The sequence below is a fragment of the Branchiostoma floridae genome, chromosome 18 (assembly GCF_000003815.2).
Source record: "Branchiostoma floridae strain S238N-H82 chromosome 18, Bfl_VNyyK, whole genome shotgun sequence".
NCBI classification, from domain to species: Eukaryota; Metazoa; Chordata; class Leptocardii; order Amphioxiformes; family Branchiostomatidae; genus Branchiostoma; species Branchiostoma floridae.
In genome coordinates, this window is record NC_049996.1 from 12,669,610 (window position 1) to 12,693,477 (window position 23,868).

Consider the following 23,868-nt stretch of genomic DNA (forward strand, 5'->3'; position numbering starts at 1 on the left):
AGATCTAAACTAGCCAATCAGAAAGGAGATACGTAAATGCAATTAGGTGGCTGACCAATCATATGAGAGAAATGTAAATGTTTAGAAAGAAACGAACCAATCACAGTGCAAGATTCCGAAAGTTGGCGCGCTTTTTGCAGGTATTTCCCGCTCTCAGCTGTAGGCAACACACAAGCTAAAATTTTGGCGGCACGGCGGTGTGTGATAGATTTTGGAGCAAAAATCGACGGATTTTGGTGTTAGATTAGACCTCAAACATCCCTGATCAGGTAAGTTGAAGTGTTTAGCGTCGCAGATAGAAGATTTTCCAGAATATAGACGTCTGATTTGAGTCTACAAGGAGGCAAAGCTTGCAAAGAAAATATGTTTCGTACCGAGTGCTAAGATTTTCCATGTTCTTGAGCAAAATTATTTATCCTTTCGTACCACTGCTTCACCAGATAATTTTTCTTTTATCATTTCGGAGAAATGTTCTTTCTGTGATTATTATTTTGCATCAGCAGATGTAAAATTTGGGCTTTCACTTGCAAATCATGTGTTGTGTTAGTGTTTGTCCTATGTGTGAAAATGGCGCCAAACCGGACTGTGAAGTAAACACAAAAATCTTCGTTTTTGTCTTCACAGGATGGCTAGCAAGGGCCAGACTACGATTTCTTTCCAGTGCCGAAAGACGAGATCACAGACGAAGAAGGTAGTTGTCGAGGAGAAACCTTCTCGGACCAGTCGGCGGACTCGGCGTGGCGGGACGACACAGGAGAAACCTCGGGAGGACCCCGCACCCAAGACCGCCCGCCCTCCCCTCTCTCCCAGGAAGCGTCCTTGTAAGTTACATAATTTTGCTGGAAAATTATTTTACTCGTGAGCAAGTCTGCAACGAAATAACACATAATTTGTAAGAAAGCTTGCTTAATGTTGAATTCGTCACGCCATAGACGTCTATACCAACCTGATTTGATAAAATATATGGAGGAAAAATTTTCAGGGCTTCTTGCTCATAACAAGGACGTTAACCATTTCATTTCATTATATAATATGTGATGCAAGCCTGAGAAAGAAGTTCGGCAAAGAAGTTCATTTATTCTGAAGACAGGAAGGTATAACATAATATTATGACCGGAAATACAAAACTACTCAAAACAACATGACAAATAATTTCTTAATTTTTTTTTACTTAGGAAGCCATCAATCATATATTCCAGGATTTTATTTCCAGCATAAAGTTGCCCAGTTAGAAGCTTTGCATGATTTATACAATTTATAGTATGGTTGTACATTTCTTTTAAGGAACAGACAAAATTTTGATGCTCAGTGAAGTCATCCACGTAATCATTACTGACATTAGTCTGTGTGGCCATATGTAAATCATTTTTCTCACATTTCTGCATTGAGGATAACCCCCCATTGTTAGTGTTTATCATAAGGCTTCTCACCTTGTTGGTTTGTCTGTTTTAATGTAGTCTAACAGTACAGACAATCTACAAATAGGACACTTGGATTGAGATGGAAATTTGTGTTTTTGTTCTCAATTAGGTACATAGATTTGAGAGAACTCCCAAAATAGATCCGATGATGTTGTCTTGTTGTTGGGCCCAGTGTCTTATCCTCAGTGAAGTCATCTTGGAAATTGTTGTAGATGGACGAAAGCAAAAAAGCCTTAGGATATATCAAAATTCTTTTACAGAACTAGTATGTACTTAATAAGTTACTTTGCTCAAATTTCGATGTTTCACGGACACATTCCTCAAGATTCTGACTGGAGTTATGCTTCTCAAAGGACCAAGATCTGACAAATCACAGATATTCATTATTGTATTTTTACATCCTTTGCAGCTGACAACACACCTAGGGACAACTCGCCCGCAAACGCCTCAAAATGCTGTCCCAGTCCGACCAAGCGCAAGAAGGAAAACCAACCAGAGCGAGCCGTGTCATCCAAACCTCTCCCATCTACCCCAACAAAGACCCTACCCCGCCCGAACCTACCCCCCTCCCCATCTCCACTAAAGATGACCTTGTTGAAAACAGAATCGCTCTGTCCAATCAACCGGTCAGGAGTCAAGAAGAGACTAGCGTCACCGGAGAGACGTCACCAGTCGCCTACGTCTCCATGGAGACCGTCACTAAGGACACCATCGCCACGGAAACAAGCCACACCCTTGAGGTTACAAAGACAAGATGGTAAGTCTTTTATGACTTATGATAACTACTTGCACAGAAGAACATTCAACTTCTGTGATTTGTTAGTATTCCTTGCACACAATGTCTGATCCCTTGTCTGTGGCCATGGCTTTGAGATCATCTGCAGTGTGCAAAATTAACTTGGTGGAAATTGTATTCTGTTGTTGTGTTGCTATCATAGTAATGCCATGGCTTCATAATCATGAATGCTTTTTTCATACATAGTTGATGTCTATGTTCAAGTTTCAACTCTTTCCTATCCTTTTACAGGCAAGCGTATTCCAAGTATTCAATGTACCTTAAACTGCTGTACATGTATATGTTGAATTTGACTTGAAAGCAAATGATAAAGCAAGTATTTGATTAAAAAGAAGAATCTTAGTAGCCATGTCCACACATTAGTATAAGGTCACTCACACTGTCCATCACAATAAGTATTAATTATTAATTATTATTATTAATGACTTGTTTCTTTCTATCATTTAGCCACCCCCTACCAGAGTGCTAAGAAGGCCCTCCACACGGCCGTTCCCGACTATCTGCTCTGTCGTGAGAAGGAGACCAAAGTTATAACAGATTTTCTGGAGGAGCATGCTACGAAACAACAGCCTGGGAGCCTCTACATCTCCGGTGCCCCCGGTACTGGGAAGACAGCCTGTCTTACACACATCATGAGGAATATGAAGGTGTGTGACCAACTTTAAGAACTTGAACAATCTTGTAAAGTTTAATTTTTGCCTCTATGAGTACGGAGATATTGATTTCAGTTTATCTGCTTGTCTTGTGTGTGTTAAAGTTTGTTCCCGCCGGCCAGGGTCCAAGTTTGTTTTCATGGTTGAGTTGTAAGTGAAGACTGACAGGATGAGAAGGTGGAGTTGACTCGAAATTTTTTTGGCAGGCTGGCAGGAAGTGAATATTGCCACATGGCCAAAATTTTTTAAAAATGACATGTGACAGACAGTGGAAATGTTGTTAGCTTTGATCATTGGCATCTAGTAGATGAAGGAAGCTTGAGTTTTGGAACTGTTCTCTTCAATTTTTGACTGTCTTTTTTTAGGAAAGTCTCCAGTCCACGAAGATGATCTTTGTGAACTGCATGGCCGTGAAGAATGCCCAGGGAATCTTCAGTAAAGTCGCCAGTGAACTTAGCCCTTCCTCAACAACTCCTCGCACTGCTAAGGATGCCTCGAGACTCCTCGAGAAGCAGTTTAAATCCAAGGGACCCATGATGTAAGGAACTATCTTTCTCAGCTCAACTACTGATCTCATCACAGTAATCACAGCAATAATAATACTATTTTGTTGTCCAATGCAAACGCCTGTCAATGATCTAATCATAAATGATACCTTGTGTGTTGTCCAGTCAGAATCCTTGTCAGTGATGTAATGCCTAATGGTACTTTTTTGTTGTCCAATCAGAATCCTTGTACTGGATGAGTTGGACTCCCTGGACAGTAAGAACCAGGAGGTTTTGTACACCATGTTTGAATGGCCGACCCTGCCCAAGTCTAGACTCATCTTGATCGGTAAGTTTACATTCAACTTTTTCTTATGTGAACTTGAGTCTTAAAGTGTGATTTGATGCTGACTATTTTGCTGGCTTGAAAAGAAAAAGATTTTAAAGAACGATTTCTCCATTGGGGATCAGAAATCACTGTGACACATGTTCACACTGTGTCTCTTAATGTAACTGAGTGTCAACAGTGATTTTTCAAATCTGTATGTTACTGAAAACCATTTGAATCCTTCCTGCAGGTATAGCCAATGCCCTGGACCTGACAGACCGTATCCTCCCCAGACTGCAGTCCAGACCCAAGTGTCGACCTCAGCTCTTGAACTTTGAACCCTACTCTAAGGACCAGCTAGTCACAATTGTACAGGACAGGCTACACAAGGTATGGTCAGCATCTTATTGTTTGATTATGCAGCCATCACACTGTCAACAATCTTCGGCAAAATTAAAGAATTGACAGAGAATATTTTTCACCTGAAAATCTACCACACAATAATGAATGGGGCTAGGGGCAAACCTCAGCCAATCTCTAAAAATTACACATTGATCAAGAGAACACCAGGCATAACACTACCAAAACTGTTACCTAGAGCTCGCAAACGGCTGTTAGGTTTAAAGATGTAGTTGTCGTACATTTGTTGCTAATGGCTTGTTATTCCAATTGTGAATGGAAGCGCAAAAATAATAATTTTATGCACACAATGTCTGATCACCTGTCTATGGCAATGACTTGGAGATCATCTGCAGTGTGCAAAATAAACCATGTAAATTGTACTTTATTGTTGTGGCTACAAAATAATCCCATGGCAAATACAAGTACTTTTTCCATACAAGTTCTAATACTAAATGTAAATGTTTCAAGGACACAACATTGGAGCCATCTAAGGGCTGGAACCCACAAAACCACCTTTATGCTTTAAAGGTTTTCAACAGACAAATGTGCCCACAGTAGATTGATGCCTAACTTTTTTTATGCATTACCTTAGGCCTCATCAGAGGGAACGCCAGTGTTGGAACCGATGGCGGTTCAGTTTTGCGCCCGGAAAGTGTCAGCTGTGGCGGGGGACGTGCGGAAGGCGCTGGACATCTGCAGACGAGCAGTTGAAATGGTGGAGTCGGATGTCAGAAGCCAGGCAGTCTTCAAGCCCATGTCTCCCATGAAAGGTACGAACTGTTCGTGGTAGTTAGTGATCATGCTTGTGAAACTATAAATGGTTGGAGTTTGAATCCCAGCTGCTTGAAAGGGTTGCAGGTTCTTTACTTTAGAACGTTAAGCTGTGGTCGACATGTTTGTTGTACTTCTGTCTTGATCAGCGGAAGAGTAGCTCAACTGTTCATTGAGTCTATTTAAGATAAACTGGTTGTTAGGTTGGACATCACCTTCACATTCCTAAACGTGGCATGTACAAAAGTCTGATAGTCGAATGAAAAAAATTGGAAACTCTGGAAAAGTAAGCTGAGTACTTTATTTTTCTATCTTGTCAAAACTCTTTTGTATTTTGTTTGCAAATAAGGGGAGTGTATCCAAAAGTCAGAAATACTACTTTTGATGATGGATATGTCTTTGTTCTTTCGCGGTTGGATTGACTTGTTATTTTCCTCCCAGGTTCTCCTGCGAAAAGTCCAAGAAAATCACCGAAGACCCCCGTTCCGAAGAAAGTCGGATTGTCCCATATTGCGAGCGTGGTGTCGGAAGTGTACAGTTCCCGGATGGTGGCGTCCAACACGAACCAACAACAAACCTTCCCGCTGCAACAGAAACTGGTGGTCTGTACCCTGCTGCTCATGCTCAAGTCTGGCAAAACAAAGGAGATCACTCTTGGGAAGGTAATTATGGCTCCTCCTCTGAAGTGTTGCCAAAATTAATGTTGATCACCTTTTGCTTTTATTCTGATGTTACTGTAAGTGCAGAGTCAGACTACTATTATTAAGTACATATTAAAAAATGAAGCATAGACAACCAAAGCAGCTTGGTAGTCTTGTACCAAAGCTTTATCCTTTTGAATATATTGACAAAAGAAGCCAAATATGAATAACTATGTGATAACAAGTATTTCTTTCTCTTCCCTGCAGTTACATGAGGTCTACAGTCGTGTATGCAAAAAGCGCCAGGTCGCCAATGTAGACCAGTCGGAGTTTCTGTCGCTCTGTACGCTCATCGAGACCAGAGGAATCCTCGCGCTCAAGAAGTCAAAGGAGGCCAGAATGACCAAGGTACAACAATCTCAGTATTGCTATGAAATTTATTTGCATTGTGCATTTTATTTTCCTTGTTCTCCATTTAAAGTGTATAGGGTGACAATTAGTCTGTTGCAAAAATGTGCAGCAACAGAAGTTAATGACCAATCAATTTATTTTCCTCTTCCTAAGTAGATTTTTCCTCAATAGGCTACACATATGGCTCCACTTCAAAGGTGTTCCCAAAAAAATTCTGACCTTAAGTAACCCCTGTATTTTTTTGCAGCTGTCTCTGAGAATGGAGGAATCAGAGCTGGAGTTTGCCCTACAAGACAAGGTGCTTATGTCATCTATACTGAAGGAAGGCATCCCAGCGTGATGAAACATCTACATGTACCAGTATAAAATCCCTACATGAAATAAATCATGGGTGTACTAGCCATTTCTTTCTCGGGTGGTATCAGCTATATAGGCTAGTATGATGCATTATGTGTAATACTTGCCATTCTTACGCGTTTGAAACTGTGAACCATTTTGAGCAATACAAGAAGTAACAAAACAATTCCATACCATTCAATAGGAAAATTTTAAACACAAATGTTTCACACTGATGTTTCTTTAAGCAATGCTCAACTTGTTCTTTTTCTAAGCCATCTTACAAAAATCTCAATGACTTGTATACAATGTATTGACATTTGTAAGTGCAATAAGGAACAAGGACAACTTGTTAGAATTTTTATATGGTACTAGGCTTGTTTCTCTGAGCAGTATTTTTGTGCACATTTTGAGTTATCTAGGAATTGGAGCTGCTTTTTATGTTATTGTTCAAGTGCAGTACAAGTACCGTTGACTTAAAAACAATTTTGGACTGAACTGTTTGAATTGAATTGAATTCCTTGAATTGAATGTTGTCCTAAATTTACTATGTGTCAATGTAATTGATGTAAACTGTGTTACATGTAACACTGCCAGTGTATTCTTGTAATGTGACTTGTGTGTATAGTTGTTTTGTATTAATTGTAAGAATGTGTATAGGGCAACATAAAAATGTCTGCCGTTGCTCTCCATGAATAAATTGTAAAGAATTATTACATGTTGTGTGTCCCTACTTTGTGTGTCCGGAAGCTTTGCAAGATCCCAGCAAGTTCATATTAATTCTAAGGAATCTATATCTAATGTAGGAGCACAAAAACAAGATACTATGCCTACATTTTCAAAAGAAAGACCATTATTATAAAAGTTGTACCAAAAAATGAAGCGAAAAAGCATGGAATCACAGCAAACAAGTCTTCTAGACTATAATCTTGTAAACAAGAAGTGCACAAATTGACACTAGTGAGGTAGCCTTGTATTACTTAACTTCACTAAAGGCTACTTCACAAGTGTTACTATAAGTACACTCAAGGCTACCACATGACTTGTATCCCATGTTCAGTGTTTTCTTCTGTCATGTGGACCATCTCTAATGGTGAAAAATGTTCTTTTTTTTTCAAAATCAGGCAAAAATTACTACTACTACTAAGGCACTACTGCTATCCATAAAATTTACTTACTGTGGCCTAAGGTACAAAACAATAAGCAAGACTTGGAAACAGTGTTTAACAAAGCTTTTGACAGACTTTTATTTCCATAATGCGAGAAACATACACTGTACAAAGAATGACAGCATTTTCAAAGCCTATATGCTATACAGTTAGAGTTATACATGTGGTTCAACAGCATGGTAGATACTCGGGCTTTTGGAGCACTAAAACATACATAGTAAATTCAGTATATGGCCATGGTAGGCCTTTAAGATCTCAAATTGGCAAGTTCAATGTAGACTTCAGCAGATTCAAGTGAACTGTTGCAGTGCGGTCTTCACTCTGAAAAACAAAGTAAAAACAGTGATGTACAAAACAGTCCCCGTCACTGTTTGTCATTTCAAACTAAATTATGATTTTCAAAAGTCAAAATATGTTTAAGATCGGCAAGACCAGATGTTAAAAGGCTTCATTTGTAAGTTTGGGACTACACATGAGTTAGTGCAGTTGAAACCATGAACAGGCTTATTTGACCTGAAAGAATACTTACTTGTCGAACAGTACAGTATCGCTGGAACTCAGCAGCTGTTGTAACAGTTTCTGTACCCCCATGTCTCGTAGCTTCATCTGTCGCTCCAAGGCACCTGTGGAGATGATAAAATATATTTTTAATCTTACATGGCAAAGACAAACTTGACTTCCTTGTTAAAATCTCTGACAATACATCACATTGCCAAGGTGCAGCTCAAATCATGAACCAGCTTATTATCATGATGATATTTGAAGTACATAAATTGTGCTCATTCATGGGTATGTCTAAACCAGGTATGTTTATCTAGGACCTGTCCCTTCGTCCCGGGACAGAAGTTTGATTATTGGGAATGGGATGGGAAAATATTTTACCCAGTCTATACCGCAAAGATCTTAACTTCATGGCATGAAGTTGTTAAATATGTACTTTCACAGGCTTAAAATGACTTACCTAACAAGGAAAAAAAAAAATTCAAAGCTGGAGACTGCCCTACTCTACACTTTGAAAAAGGCATTATTTCTGTTGAAAAAAAAATATAATAAGAGTGAGCACATGACAATAAAAAAACATTCCAAATCCTTCCTTATGATCACCTAATTTGGCTCGCAACATTCTGATAAAGGGGTGTTCCTTACCCTCTTCCTCATTCCAGACCAGGTTGGAGATACAGAAGGTTGCGGCGATCTGAAGTCGCACGTTGGCGTGAATCATGTAGTTGGTGATTTTCTTCAAAACGTCATCATTCGCCATGATGAAATCCTTGGCCGTAGTGCCGTCTGAGATGTTGGCTAAGATACACAGAGTCTGCAAGAAAGCGGTACAGTTGTCCATAAAATGTCTTGCTCTATTTTTATTCATGACAGAAAAAGGCATTAAAATCTGCATTGATAAATACATTGTGTAATCTCTCTCTCTCTCAATCTCTCTCTCGTTCTCTCAATCTCTCACTCAATATACATTGTGTATCTATCTATCTATCCCTTGGTCTATTTGACCACTGGGGCACCACATATCCATATTCTTTTAGTTTGCTTTTTGTTAGACATTTTTGGTCTTGTACAAATGTAGAGAGGGTGTTTTTACTACCACAATGTACAAACATTCATTTTCAATACATACCTGTTCCTTGACTTCTATGGTGTGTTCTCCCTCCAGTATCAGTACAATTGCCTGCATGATCTGTTGGCCATGCATACCCATGATGTGGTCAATGTGCTGAAAAAAGAAATTACAAACATTTAAAACCATGAAATCAAAGATCTCATACCTTCGGGATATGTTTGTAGTTTTTGTGAATTTCTCCCTGATTCTGTCTTAATAAATTTTCCCAATGGCAGCAGTCATGCATATAGCAAGAATTTTAAGACAGGAAATGAGATAATCTATTCTGGGACCTTTGACCTAACTTCCTGTAAGTGTCCCCAACATTGAGTAAAAGTCTAGTAAATCAATGCATGCAAGCTTGCAAACCATAAAATTGACTTGCTGCAGCCTAATAGTTCCTTACAGGTTTGTTGGACAGTAGGTTCCTCAGGAGTCCGAGAGTTTTCATCAGAACGTTCACGTCCGGATCAGACAGCAGTTTGAACAGCTGATCGGTCCCTAAAGCCACCAGGATCTGACTCTTCACTTTCTGTTCAGCCTGGAAGGCCATGTTCTGTACAGGGACAACAGGAGCTAACACTTAATGTCTATGTCAATAGGATACAACTATGATGTAAACAATATAAGTGGGTTCAAGGTCTGAACTGCACATGTATAGTGTGACATTTTGTGGGTAATATGTAACAGGTCCACAAGACAGTTCTAGTTGAAAAAATGTTCTCAAAGCTACTGATGGCACAATTGTTTGGCCCTCTGGCAAAAAAGTCCTATTGTAAGTGCAAGATAACTTTGTTAAAAAATCCAAACTGAGACCTTAAAGTTAAAACAGGTCTTGACATGATATCACCCAAGGTCTATAAAAAAATGCATGCACAGTTCAAACCATGAACCAGCTTATTATAATGTACCCATTTTCAATCAATCACCAAAGTTAAACCAAATCTGATCTGGAAAAAAAATTACATTCTATGCTACACAAGTTATAAAATGTTTGTTCACTATTCATGCAGATTTATGTAAATATATGCAGCCTATTCTAAAATATATGTCATATACACTGATTAATCATGTTACTAACTACAAATTTCTACTTTAACCATTAGTTTCTGCTTATTAGCAGCATATGTTGTAGGATCATGCTTTGTAAGTTCAGTATGTGCATGTAGCTGCCTTATAATAAAGTTATATGTACATGTATTCCTCTGGCAGGGTTGACTAATATGGCCCTTGGTACTGGAAGGGTTAATACATGTGTCCCTGTGCCCCCCACCCCACCCATGTGTCATTAGAATTATAGACTTATCACCTTGGTTTCCACTTGAAATGCCATGTTCTGAAACAAACAGATCAAAGGGGTTTATGGAACACATCTGGGGAAGTTCAAATGTCACAGGGCAGCACTGGAGGCCAGCGTCAAAGGTCACTGTTAGAGGTCATACATACATGTGTAATACACTGGAATGATATGAGCTAAGTGCTGTATTTGTATGTGAAAGAAATGAAAATATGTCTGGTGCAATGACAGATACTAGTAAACATTCAGACATTATAGATATTACAAAGTTTTTCTTTCTAGTCACAGAAGCTCTGAGAGCAAAGTTGTCAAAATCAGTGTACTCTTCATAATTTTCAGATTATGGTAAATACCCCAATTTGACTATTTTCATGTCTGAATGCTGTAAAATGATGCTATTAAGCAATGTGATTAGCATTAAATTAATAGTGCATATACATGCAGGTTTCTTTAACTGTCTTTAGTGCTGACTTAAAGTGGTGGTTATGCTGTGTACTATGCAAATTAGTGGTGCAAAATAATGTACCAGTACATTACAGATTTTGACACATGCCAGTTACTATAGTGTCAGGATGCAAAATACTTGCTGGAATTGCAGCTTACCAGAATTGCTGAACAGCAGTCTTAGAATTGCACCAGCACTATCTACAATTAATTTTGTGCTCAAAGCACACTGTAAAATATAACTGACTCAATACTTTAATTTGGTAATATCAAACAATACCAATAAGCCAGTTCATGGATTAAAGTGCACATGTTCAATGAGACGTGTCGTAGGTGAAGGCCCCTAATTTGGAAACATTTCTTGTCTAGACCATGCTTAATACATGTCTAAGTAAGCTTTGTTTATGTCTCAGGGGCCTTCACCTTTGACATATTCCCCAAAGTGAATCTTGCTGCGCACATGCCTTTAATCCGTAGATTGGCTTATTTGGAGTAGATGGTTGGTTTACATTCTAAAACTGCAAACTTTTCATTTTCTTTATCTGCAATTTCAGTTTTCAGTACCAAATATTAGTTACCATACCCTTATTGGTAGTGTCATGAAATAGTTTGCTGAGGAACTGTTTCCATACCATGAGAGCCCAGATCCCGTTCAGTCGCAGAGCTGGATCATCTCTCTTTGTCAGATCACACAGAAGATCCACAGCTCCGGATTCCAGCATAGGCTATTAAGAAAACAAAGGCATAGATTCAATTTGTCATCTCTGCGTATGGTTGTGTTTGTGTTTCTGCTAGGGCTGGGTATCGGTACAGTGTACCGGTACAAAACCGGTTTTTCTTATTGGACCGGTCCAGAAAAACCGGACCTGAAAAAAGTAGGTGGACCGGATGTTGGACCTTTTAGAAAATTGACAGATTATTTTATCAGGCATTCACACGTTTGGGCGCTTGCAGGTGGAAGAAAATAACAAGAGCGAAGCAGATTATAGTTTATAGTCATTTTTACCAAGTTTTACAGTCAATCGTACAGGTACAGTTAGCGTTGTAGGATTTTAAAACACCAGTGTGAGTCTAATACTCCACCAAACTGATTTCTTTGTCGTAAAATGGACCATTGGTATGATTCAGACTGAATCAGGTCCAGGTTCAGGTCCGGACCTGGACCTGATCCTCTGAACCTGAACTGGACCTGGACCTGAAGTTTCTGTACCGGTACCCACCCCTAGTTTCTGCAGTTACTTCCATTATAGGATAATTTCCATAAAATAGGCATTTCTCTTCACAGTGACTGGAACTTCTAGTGGAAGTGAATGATAAAACTAAAAGGTCAGTTGATGGAGTGACAGGAGGTAGAGTTCAGATGTGGTGGAAACAACCATTCACGTTGGCCCTAAAGGCCTTGAAATTTCCTAACTTGTAATTCATGCATGTTGAGGAGGACCTGGTCTCCACCTCCATTGTTCTCCGGTTGACACTTTTAATAACACCCATGTACATCATGCATAATTGTTTGACTATATGTAACAGTAACAGTAATACCTCTTTGCTGGGAGAAAACTCCAACAGAAGGTTGCACAGAGTTGATGAGGCCACAGTCAACATGTCATCATCTGCATTCTGTAACAGCTGCAGGGCAAAAATAACATTTTTTTTCAGTAACATTTCTTCAAGATTTACTAAGGAGGACAGTGTACCCTACGTTGGGTCAGGAGCAAAGTCTTAGGAAGGTCCTGAATGTATGACAGGGACTTTAGGGAGATTCCCCCAGATTGCACAGGTTAAGATTCCTATCAATCATTCTTGGATTTACGCCTGGATTTCCTACAGACATTAGACCGGGGAAAGGTTTATACCTTCATGAGTGGTTTCCACACAGCGTGGTCCTGGAAACTTGTTCTCAGCTGCTGAACTGATCTGGATAGGCTGTGGAGACATCTGTGGAGAACATGTCAATCAATCAGTCAGTCAGTCAATCAATCAATGAATAAAAAACTCATACAAAATTAGAGGTGTATGCTTTTAATAGAAAATATGTGAATATCAAGAAGATTTCATGTTCACACTTTTATGTGTTACATACTCTACCTAGCAGTTCACAGAGAAACTGCAACCTTCTTTCAAGGTTCAGACAACTTGACGATCTCTGAAACTCACCTGACTGCTGCCAGTCTGACTCTAATTACAGGGTCTGACAGTCCACACACAACATGGTCCATCAGGTTTTCTGTCTCGATAATCTGAAAGCAAAAATGGCATAATGGACATCAGCAAAGTTCCCACAAAATTAAATGTAGAAAAATCGTTAGGCAAGCCTGACAAGCCTGTAAGCTAAATGCATGACAAGCCTGTAAGCTAAATGCATGACAAGCCTAGCTGTAACCTAAATGAAATTTTTGGCAGGTGTTCTTTTGATCATTGTATTGTGCAAATTCTAGAGATCACTGTTTGCCAAAGCTCATCTATTGTGTGACAAGGACTATAAACCACCATGCAATTCTTTTTCTACAGTTGTTAATTTCCTTCACCTTCTTCCTGATATCTTCATCGTTGGCTCCCAGGGAGGCGAATGCCATCAGTGCTGCAGCCCTGAGCTCATAGGAGTGCTTCATGTCATAGTCCAACTGAAACACAAAGAAATGGGACTTGAAAATCGTGCTCAATGCTGTCGTTTCTGGTAGTTGTAGAATACATCTGTGAAATATTTAGAAGTTCTGTGAATTTCTATCTCTATTCATTATTGTGATTTTTTTGCAATTCTGCATTTCCCTGCCTATGCAACTTTGGAGCCAGGCCAGCCTTCCCATCATGCATCCTGGAGGACCAACTTTGGATCCGGGCCAGGACAACTTTCCCATCCTGCCAGTCTCCAGTTACACCATCTTCCAGCTCACATCCTGTTATTCTACATTCTACAATATTCAAATAACTGTGAACACATGTATATGAAGACAACAAACACACAGACCAAAAACAGTATATCCTCAGTTCAAACTATGAACCATCCACTTGTCAGTAGTCAACCCTCGGATAGAGGCAAAGAACCTACTGTAAATGCAGAAGTGTTCAGGTAGTTTTATGTTCACGGTTCTCGCTGTGGCCACTTCACCGCGAACTTAAAACCACCGAGAACATTTTCCATGGCAGTAAGAGACTACAGTGCATGGTGCTACAGCGAAATTAAAACCACCGCAAACAGTCCTTTTTCCCGCTACTGCAAACTTAAATCCCAGCGAACTTAAATGGATTTACAGTAAATAAGTGAGGAAAGTATTTTACCCGTTTGAGATCCATGACAGTGGTTTGTGTGGAGGGATATCTCAGGAACTCGGACAGTGTTGGGATCAGGTGATCAGAGTAGCTGGCGATCCGCTGCAGCTCCAGATCCACCTCGATCAGGTATGCCAGGGTCTCCGCACCCTCCACTCTCTCCTCCAGCCTTCGGTCCTTCTTACACATGCGGATCAGTGTGGGGAGGGCCTGACAACAGACAACAGAACCATGACCAAACAAGAAATGAAAGATCTAAAACCTCTATACAACACACAGCAATTACTCAAGCATCTGAGTATGATTTTGGAAACGGTTAGACATTTCAGATAACATCCGTTATCTTTCATCAGTGACACTGAATAGATCTTGTTGAAGTTTCATATCCTAACTATGGATTGATATGCAATGTGCTCTGTGATATATATCTTAAATTTTTGTGAACTTCTTAATGCCATAGCACTATCCTAACCTAAACCCCACTGTAACACTTTTACTTACACTGTAACTGACAGTTAATGCTCAACAAGTCCCAATCCACCTTGGTGTCTCAAAGGCAGGTAGAACACCTATCTATAGACTATACCACATGACATCAGAAAGAGGGGGTATAGGCCTGTAATGCTGCACTACCACAAAATACTGCTCATCTATCGTGTGTGGACAGATGATCACTACAGACAGGATTTGTAATGCTTGTGTCAATGGGAAAAATTATTTAAGGTACCATCACAAAATAGTCACAATGACAGATGGTCACTTGAACAGGTTTAACTGTACAAACTGTACCTTGTAAACAATTTTGGAGTCCTGGCTAGACAGAGCGTTGGCACGGCACATGTACGTCAGACATTTTGCCGAGCTCATTTGCATCTCCACGCTCTTGTCACGTAGGCACAGCTCCACCAGCAGGTCTGGTAGGGGACGCTCCGACACAGTAGCAGACGCCACGGCGGACGACACAATCTGGTTCGTGTAGGTGATGACGCAAAACACGCGCAGAGCTGGCATCTGCACCTGTTACAGTGTACATACATGTCATGATGGTGAGGCATTCATCCTACTCTAGATATAGCTTTATCCTCTGATCACTTCTATGATTGAATAGTCTGCCCCTGCCCCTTGTGAAACATTTGTATCTTACATCCTGCATTATATGGGGAATCAAATATTTCTTAGAAGCAATGTAACGGGGATCGAACTTTTATGTACATGTATTCTTGTCCGCACCCCAATACTATGCAATTAGATTGTTAGGGTAGCAGTCTTTAGGACTGGATGTTAAGCCATGGTCCACAACTCACTGTACTTGTCAAGAAGAGCTAGGGGAATTTCCCCAGTACAATAAAACTGTAATACTGTATATAGGGTCTGTTTTCTCTGTACAGTGAACCAAACTTGTTCAAGATTACTCTCTTTCTATCTTTAAGTTTTAACACCAGTTATGCATTAAAACATCTAAGAGGAAGATCACACACCTTGTACATCTTTGATGCGAGGAGAGGTGCCAGTGACTCAATAACTCCATTGCTGTACAAAAGGCCTTGGTGTTCAGAGGTCTGGAAAATAACATTATATTTTCATCCCATCTAAAACAACCTTATTTGCTTGGCAATGTTACTCAAAATAGCAAACTACATGTACACACAAAAAAATGTTTTCTGTTGTTAACCTATCAATTGTACATTATTGATAACAAACAGTTCATTTCTATTGAGTTGATTATATGAAGGGCCAAGTTCATTTTGACATGCATACCTTACAACACTGGGCTAGGATACTGCAGATGCACTCCTGTGTTGTTGGGGACTGGGACACTATGTCCAACATGTGGGGTACAACTCCTGGGTCCTGTAGAACACAAAGTTATAATTCACTACTAGCTCCACCAATGAGGTGTTACCAAAAACTTTATATACTGCAATGTACACATCACTGGTGCACAGGGTAACAAACCTTTACATTTGAGTTGTTTGATATAACATTTATGACCAATGAAACTTAACTGACTTACTTGAGTGGTTTTAAAGTGATATATTACTTTGGAATTGATCATCAAAATTGACTATGCATAAGACCACGTTTTGCAACAATAAGCCAGTCCACTGTTTGAACGGCATATGTGCAGTGGGATGCTTTGTGAGTAATAATTTGAAGGCCTCTGAGATATAAACAAAACATGGTCTACTCAAGAACTGTACAAGCTAGCTGAATTCACCTTTGACCTCACGCATGCACAATATTCAAACCATGAACCAGCTTATAACAGACTTTAAGAACTCTGCCAGAGCACCTCCCACTTACAGTGTACAGCAGCTCCACAGGAGCAGCCTGACTGGTGAAAATGGACCTCAAACATCTCAGACAGCCCTCCACAAACTTCAGGTTGGAGTTATTCAAACCTACAGGGGACAGAAATACAGAACACATTGCAGAAATGTTGATAGTAATACTACATTATCATGCTAACCCATCATAAGATTACAAGGATTACAAGTCAAATCATGATGAATATTAGAACTACTTCTTTTTGTTTGCTTGTTTGGCATATCAGAAACTACATTTAGACATAACAAACTAATAGTAAGTCCACAACCCTAATCTCAAGACTACATTGACAGAATGAAAGTGACTTTTCTCGGATAGATAATATAAGTAAACTACAATATAAAAAAGGAGATTGGACCACTTACATTGCAGTAGAATGGGCACCACTCCACTGTCCACAAGTCTCTTCACGTTTGCCTGTGATCCTTTAGCCAGACTGCCCAGTACTATAGCTGACTCTGTCCGCAAACCAACTGCTGCTCTTTCATTCTGTATGAACTCCAGAAGTCTGCAAAAAATACAACCAACAGAAGACAATCGTAAGATAGAAACTTGTATACCTTCAACTAGAAATATAGCACCCAACATCTTGATATGAAATTAATGCAACAACTCACCTGCCAACTACTCCTAGTGACATCATGTGGAACTTCTGCTTGTTGTTTCCAATAACTGCATTCTTCAATTTCCTAAAATCAACAAACGTTATGCAGAAAAATATACATGATGAGCACCTTTGAGCAATGCAACTTGGGGGCCTACATAGGGGCATCCTAACAATGCTTTATGCAAAATTCAGGAGGATCGCCTATATGTATTATGGTAAATTTAGAAGCACAATTACACAAGTAGAGTAGAGTAGAGTAGAGTAGAGTTTCTTTGGCCAGGTAGGAAACGTCTGGTTCCATTTTAGGCCACTCTTCACATTCTACGTTACAGTAATTTCCAGTTTGTGGGGGAGACAACAAGATGTTGCCATCTCACCAATAAATATGGGATTGAAAATCATTCCTTACAGATAGCGGAAAATTAAAATATGCCACACAAAAAAATACCCCTTTACTTACACCACAGAGTGGAGTACTCTGTCCATGTCCTCTCCATACAGGTTCTCCATGTACTCCCGACCAATCATCTCACCCTAAATTAACATAATAATCAGTATCATGTAACATAGAATTAAATATTTCTTTTGTGATGTGTTTGATCTCATCAATGTAACGAAGTGTAACATATACAAATCAGTTTTATACAATACAGTAAAAGGGGATATATCTGTGGAGGTTTCATGTTCACAATGTTAGCGATGAACTCTTCACCGGTTAAAAATTTTAACCGGTGAAGAGTTATGTTAAGCTATCTTCTGATTGTAGTGCTACAGTTTGTTTCATCTGCAAAGTTAAAATGCCTCAAACACCGCAAATCTCAACAATTTCTGTATCTATCTATCTATCACTATGACTATGTAAAGAATCCTTTAATAGTACATGTACATGAGTCGTTGTTATCCTCTGCATAATAAAATATGACTTTCGACAGCTGGAGCTGTATAATCCATGCATAAATTTTCTGTAATAATAGCGAAAACATGAGAGGTGGCTCAAGAAGAACCAAAACGTTTCTGGCCCTCCGAAGCATATTTCTTGACGCTAACATTGTACTTTATTCCTCTTATGTACTTATACATTCATTCAATACACACAAAACTATTTTTAACACATGAAAATTTTGCATGTTGTTTATGACCAACAAAAATACTAGTAATCGCCCCCCTCCCCACGTGCCAGAAACGACGACATAGTGGTTTTAACTACAAATAAATAAGAATCCAGGGATACCTACCGGATATGTGTCACAGATCATATCGCTGGTGTCCATGAGCATCTTTAGTGGATATTGAGGCTTATTTACAGGAAGAAACGGAAGTTTTTTTACTCGATTTTCCCTCGCTGACACTTCCAGTGCGACTGGTTTATTCGATTTGACAAGGAGACATAGCACGTTATTTGGGACAACATCTATCAGCGATGGGGTTAAACAATATTTGTCACAAATATTTATTATAACACAGTACTCTTCATATTTCGTACAATAATTTTAAATTCATAATTTTTGTGTCAAATATAATGAGTTACAAGTTGAAAATATGTGACAGTGATGAAGAAACAAATACCGCGCTATGTTTTATTCTGCGATAGAGTAAAAGGTCACTTACCCAGTCCACTATAGAAACGGGGTTATTGTAGCTTGGATATCATTAATATTACATTTTTACAGATATTGTTCTAAATATACAAATGATCTCTATAAATGATGTCATGTTACATAATATGAGGATGAAATTTACAACTGACTGCTTCTGTAAGTTCTTTTAATTTTCTATTTTATAAAAGTTCCCTATTTTCAAATGGTCTCTACCATCCAGGAAGACGCGCCATGCGACAAACTGCATGAAAGACTGTCCACAATAACAACAAGAAAAGGTATTGTTTTCTACGTTTTACTCGATTTGTTGTTCGCATTTGTATCCTAGCATATCTTGTTAATGAATGTGCATGTTAAAAACTTGAAATTTGTCGTCAAAAGACTCTAAATACCTCACATGATATCATATAACATACTCACACTGTAAAGTGTAAACAATTTTTATGGCATTTGATTTTTATTGAATATAGAGTAGAGTAGAGTAGAGTTCTTCAGGCTCAGGTAGGAACTGCAGTTCCAGTTTAGGCCGCTAGTATAGTATTATAGAGAAGAATAAAAGCTAACGCCGACTTAATTTTGCTACATCACAAGTCTCTAAAGGGTCTATCTATAGAGATTTCACTGCTGCATATTTAAACTGCATACCTGGAGGTGCAGCAGTAGATATCTCTCAGCACACTGCTTTTCAAAATGGCAGATATATGTTACCGTTCATTCTTCCTTGTGTCCACGATCATTATGTTGATTATTATGGCTTTTTTAACTCCCTATCCTAGGGCCGTCCCTATCCGAAGCTAGGAAAAGTCGTGTAAAGTGCTTTTACCAAGGGCACAAGATCGGTTCCAACTAGGGACCACTTGGACCTGAGCCCAGCGCTCTGCTGATTACGCCACGCAATCACACATACTAGACAATACCAGGCAGATAACATTACATCATGGTGAGCTCGGACATTGGGTTCTGTCAAGGACATTGTATAAGAAGCTCTTTATTAACACCCTGCTGCACCCACCTTACGTAACGTCCTTGGTTCTGTTATGGATTCAAAACCAGTACAAGTTAGTACAACACCTCGTTGCCTCGCCTTGGTTGCTATTTGTTAGTTAGTCTGTTGTACTTCACACCCACAGCAGTCACCATGAAGATCGCAGTGGAGGGCTGTGCCCACGGAGCGCTGGAGGAAATCTACGGCACGCTGCAGTACCTGGAACAGCAGGAGGGCATCCAGGTGGAGCTGCTGCTCTGCTGCGGAGACTTCCAGGCTGTGAGGAACGCAGACGACCTGGAGTGCATGGCCGTGCCCAAGAAATTCCGCTTTATGGAGTCATTCCATAAGTAAGGCATTGTTGGTAAATTGCCAAGCAGAAATAAGGGTCTGTCTCATTCTCGAAAGGCAAACTGTTACTAGTAGATATTACAATATGTGATGATGTACTAGAAGAGTATGTCCCTGTAGCTCAACTGGTAGTAGCCTCACAGTTGAACCCTTGGTGAAATACTGTTGGCACTATGTGGAAATTTGTATCATCAAATTTGTTCATGAGAGCTAAGAGTAATACTTCATTTTGTATGGCTTGATGTAACAAATTTAACTTAAAACTTAAGTTAAAAGCTTTTCATTTACTTACCAAAGTTAATTAAATTTTTATTTATACTTCCGTAGACATCTTAGATCTGACATATTTTCACACATTTTGTCCAGGTATTACAGTGGGGAAAAGAAAGCTCCCTATCTTACCATCTTTATCGGAGGGAACCATGAGGCCAGTAACTACCTAGCTGAACTACCTTATGGAGGATGGGTGGCACCTAACATATATTACCTGGGTAAGCTGCCATAGGTTGTTAGCGATCATGCTGCTTTGACAGGGATGGATCTTTTTGATTCAGGTAATGTTACTTATTGGATGGAAGCATTTACATACATTCTGTTTGTTTGTTGGTGTACAGGGTATGCTGGTGTAGTGAATGTTGGTGGCATCAGAATAGGTGGTGTCTCTGGTATCTACAAGTCACATGATTACAGGAAAGGTATGTTTCCTAGTGTCAGCAGCAATAAGCTTGGAATCCAGCTTAAGAGTTAGACCGCTTCTAACAAGACTGGATTCCAGGCTAAGACACAACTGCATTTTTTGATGAGGTGGTGGTGAAATGGTTCATATTACAACTGATTTCTTGATAGTCTTCATATCAGAGCTCAGTTTGGAACAATCACTGGTTTGCTAGTATGAATTATGGTTCTATGAAAATGTTTTTTTTACAGGCCACTATGAAGCCCCACCCTACAATGAGAACAACAAGCGAAGTGCCTACCACATCCGGAGCCTGGAGGTCTTCAGGATGAAGCAGGTTAGTAGTTTAACCGTCAGACAACTCCCATGGACCACATGATGTCTCGTTAACCATTTCTCTGCTTATGCTCTGGCAATTGCGCCATTCCCAGGCTGGGCTCAGAAGCCAAAAATTTGTTTTCACAGGTAGTTCATGGCATTTATATGGAGCCAGGTCCCAGGTTGATAATAAAAATTCAGGGCCAGGCTGTGCCCAAATATTGTCTAGGAGCCACAGAGATTCCACAGGCCATGTAGGGGGTCACGCCTTAAAGTGCCAAAAACAGCTTGTGAACTGCCCAGCAGGGTCCTTTTTCTAATTGTGACCTAAGCATTTCCTGTAGAGACTCATAGCCATGAACACAACTAATTAACCCTTGTCCTCCTCAGTTGAAGAGACCCATTGACATCATGATGAGCCATGACTGGCCCCGCGGAGTCTACCACTGCGGCAACACGAAGGAACTTCTCGCCAAGAAGTCTTTCTTCAGAAACGAGATTGAGACCAACACCTTGGGCAGCCCTCCGGCAGAGGAGCTTCTCCGAGCTCTGAAACCAGCCTACTGGTTCTCTGGACATCTACACTGCAAGTTTGTGGCAGCAATAGAACATGAGGTACATGTATTACATATAATGAGGTTTTTCTGGAAAAGTTAAACTGTAATTTTCAACACAAACTGAGGTATTGTATATCGAAACACAGTACTGGCAAGAGGGTTGACTTAGAACCTAAGAATTAACGGTTTTTGGTTGGAATCCTTCAAGGGCCCCAAAAAAGGCACTCCAAACTGATGTGTTATGCCTAGGGCTGTTTACTCCTCATCTGAAACAAGCAAAAGTGGCTCCAACGACCCAATTGCATCCAACTGGCTCTCTGGTAACTTAGCTGAGGCTTGTCAATTTGCTGCAGAATTTGATCTTAACTTAAGTGTGATTTGGTTTTAAAGCTTGTTTTTTTTCCACAGAAGGAGGGACAGGAGACACCAAAGGTGACAAAGTTCCTTGCGCTGGACAAGTGTCTTCCTCGCAGAGATTTTCTTCAGGTTTGTAATTGATTCTGGAATGGCCATGATTGGCTCTTTGTGACAAAGATTTAACTCCAACCATGGTCTGGAGAACTTTGGGAGGCCATGGTTGGCTGTGTTTGACAGAGACTTAACTCCAACCGTGGTTTGGAGAAGGTTGGGAGTCCATGTTTAGCTCTGTGTGACAAAGGCTTTACATAAGTGGACACAGACATTGTGAGAAGACATGACAAGTTCATCCCCATTTCTTTTACATCCCTCCACAGGTTATCGACGTCCCCAGGAATGAGTTTGAGCCGCTGGAGTTACAGTATGATGCGGAGTGGTTAGCTGTCCTACAGGGGACCAACCATTTGTTCAGCACCTCCAGGGTACCCATGAACATGCCTTCACAGTTCACTGATGACAGGTCAGGGGTCAACCATTAACACAGTAGTGGAATGAACAAATGAGTAAATGATGGAGTAGATGAATAAGGTTACAGCAAGTAAATCTTGTATTCTTTTTACTCTTGCATCAGATTTTTAGTCTGTAGAGGATATCATCCATAACATTTATTTGCTGTGGCCTTATGTACACAACTGTGATTTGCAATATTTGGGTTGTTATTTTTAGGTGTTCAACTCAATAGAAATATTCAATTTAATTGAATATATATCAAAAAAAGTTGCACAAAACTTTGGTCATATACGAAACCATTGTGACTTTGAATATTTGGTTTCATGTGTTTGATTTTGACATCTTTCAGATGGGACTACTCTGTAAGTTCAGAAGAAATGGAAGGTGTGAAGAAAGCCTTCAACGGCGACCTCAAAGTTCCAGAAAACTTTGTCCAGACGGCACCGACCTTCAACCCCGCCCGTCTACAGAACACGAGACAACCCAACCTGACCATCAACCCACAGACCACTCTGCTCTGTACCAAACTGGGGGTCACCGACCCCTGCAAGAAACTCCTGAAAATCGCAGAGGGAAACCCCGACGAGATCAGCTTGGATGAAGATGACAATGAAGAAGACACTGGCAATCCGGAGGAAATCAGCACCAGCGATGTTGATGACGCAGATGCAGATGATGATGATGATGACAGTGCTGCAGAAGAGGCTATCCTACCAGTTAACCCTAACCTCACCGAGCCCATGCCAAGTCAGGAAGAAGCCAGCATCTCTGACGAAGAAGCAGAGCTGATCAAAGAGATGCACCGAATCCGGTCGTCGCCGGCGACGTCACAAGACGACAGCTCGGACATCCTGACCTCGCCGTTCCACACGGGGTCAGAGACGGAGAGTGCGGCCCCGGATTTGTCGGACTCAGATTCGTTGCACCAAGGAAAGACGGACTCAGACAGCGGGAAGAGAAGCAGCGAGAATGAAACGGACGGGTCGGGGTCTAAGAAAAAGTTCAAGAGAAGAAATCAGGCCATGTATGAAGATACAGAGGAGAGTTGTTAGTGTCAAAAGACTGGTGTTCTGGTACCTATTGAAATGGTTAGATTCGTCAAGAACATGAGACATTATTCCTGTACATTATTGTAAAATATCCTCTTCTCATGTGGTAAGTATATAACTTGTTAGATGTGATAGTAATAAATCAATCTAAATCAGTCTAAATCAATAATGTATTACTCCTGAATAGTGCTGTGTACCTAAAGGTAACATCAGGTATAGGTACAGGTATTGTTGCAGAAGTTAAGGTACAGTTCCAGTGCAAACCTTTTTATTTGATACGTTTATTATGTTACAAGAAATGAAATGTAAGGAACAAATGATTTATGAGTTTTAATCCCATGTGTCTCAAAATCATGAATGATACAAAGAATTTGGAAGAATAGTTTTGTTTTGTTAGCATAAAATTTGTAGTTGACTTTATTTTCCAAACAGCTGCACTTTAGAATATAGTGCAGTGCGTTAAGCTGTATCAGCGATTTGTAAAATAAAACTGTTACAA

General features: G+C 39.9%; 3 protein-coding genes across 5 annotated transcripts; 2 read left to right on the forward strand and 1 right to left on the reverse strand.

The window, feature by feature from the left end:
* Window positions 1-106: 106 nt before the first annotated feature.
* LOC118405852 (cell division control protein 6 homolog) lies at window positions 107-6,957 on the forward strand. Its single transcript, XM_035805660.1, has 11 exons — window positions 107-269; window positions 625-821; window positions 1,831-2,178; window positions 2,665-2,864; window positions 3,236-3,408; window positions 3,598-3,704; window positions 3,934-4,073; window positions 4,678-4,855; window positions 5,298-5,518; window positions 5,765-5,905; window positions 6,156-6,957. The coding sequence occupies exons 2-11, from the start codon at window positions 626-628 to the stop codon at window positions 6,246-6,248; spliced, it is 1,797 nt and encodes a 598-aa protein (XP_035661553.1). The 5' UTR covers window positions 107-269; window position 625; the 3' UTR covers window positions 6,249-6,957.
* Window positions 6,958-7,466: 509 nt separating this feature from the next.
* On the reverse strand, window positions 7,467-18,366 carry LOC118405864 (armadillo repeat-containing protein 8-like). 2 transcript variants are annotated; one of them, XM_035805673.1, is made up of 20 exons: window positions 18,204-18,366; window positions 17,429-17,502; window positions 16,979-17,050; window positions 16,727-16,869; window positions 16,338-16,435; window positions 15,792-15,884; window positions 15,512-15,592; window positions 14,823-15,050; window positions 14,043-14,243; window positions 13,292-13,387; window positions 12,921-13,003; window positions 12,620-12,701; window positions 12,306-12,392; window positions 11,399-11,491; window positions 10,335-10,361; window positions 9,432-9,581; window positions 9,044-9,139; window positions 8,560-8,728; window positions 7,943-8,036; window positions 7,467-7,734 (listed from the first exon to the last, which is right to left on the reverse strand). In XM_035805673.1, exons 1-20 carry the CDS (start codon window positions 18,243-18,245, stop codon window positions 7,704-7,706), a joined length of 2,040 nt encoding a protein of 679 aa, XP_035661566.1. In that variant the 5' UTR covers window positions 18,246-18,366; the 3' UTR covers window positions 7,467-7,703. The 2 variants fall into 2 exon arrangements, with proteins under 2 accessions (XP_035661566.1, XP_035661567.1); XM_035805674.1 differs by lacking the exon at window positions 10,335-10,361.
* Window positions 18,367-18,683: 317 nt separating this feature from the next.
* Window positions 18,684-23,816, forward strand: LOC118405742 (lariat debranching enzyme-like). Of its 2 annotated transcripts, none has more exons than XM_035805454.1 (9): window positions 18,684-18,844; window positions 19,697-19,901; window positions 20,269-20,393; window positions 20,517-20,597; window positions 20,830-20,915; window positions 21,287-21,511; window positions 21,862-21,939; window positions 22,188-22,330; window positions 22,670-23,816. In XM_035805454.1, the coding sequence occupies exons 1-9, from the start codon at window positions 18,769-18,771 to the stop codon at window positions 23,370-23,372; spliced, it is 1,722 nt and encodes a 573-aa protein (XP_035661347.1). In that variant the 5' UTR covers window positions 18,684-18,768; the 3' UTR covers window positions 23,373-23,816. The 2 variants fall into 2 exon arrangements, with proteins under 2 accessions (XP_035661347.1, XP_035661348.1); XM_035805455.1 differs by having other exon boundaries at window positions 18,717-18,844; window positions 19,700-19,901.
* Window positions 23,817-23,868: the final 52 nt, after the last annotated feature.

Bases quoted from the DNA above. Each gene is read 5' to 3' on its own strand.
- LOC118405852 (XM_035805660.1), top strand. From the start codon at position 626: ATGGCTAGCAAGGGCCAGACTACGATTTCTTTCCAGTGCCGAAAGACG. The intron at 2,179-2,664 runs GTAAGTCTTTTA...TCTATCATTTAG, and splicing joins GAGGTTACAAAGACAAGATG to CCACCCCCTACCAGAGTGCT. The intron at 2,865-3,235 runs GTGTGTGACCAA...GTCTTTTTTTAG, and splicing joins ACATCATGAGGAATATGAAG to GAAAGTCTCCAGTCCACGAA.
- LOC118405864 (XM_035805673.1), bottom strand. From the start codon at position 18,245: ATGCTCATGGACACCAGCGATATGATCTGTGACACATATCCG. The intron at 15,593-15,791 runs GTATGCATGTCA...GTTATTTTCCAG, and splicing joins TCCTAGCCCAGTGTTGTAAG to ACCTCTGAACACCAAGGCCT. The intron at 10,362-11,398 runs GTATGGAAACAG...TGTTTGTTTCAG, and splicing joins ACGGGATCTGGGCTCTCATG to AACATGGCATTTCAAGTGGA.
- LOC118405742 (XM_035805454.1), top strand. From the start codon at position 18,769: ATGGTCTCTACCATCCAGGAAGACGCGCCATGCGACAAACTGCATGAA. The intron at 20,598-20,829 runs GTATGTTTCCTA...TTTTTTTTACAG, and splicing joins GTCACATGATTACAGGAAAG to GCCACTATGAAGCCCCACCC. The intron at 21,512-21,861 runs GTACATGTATTA...TTTTTTCCACAG, and splicing joins TGGCAGCAATAGAACATGAG to AAGGAGGGACAGGAGACACC.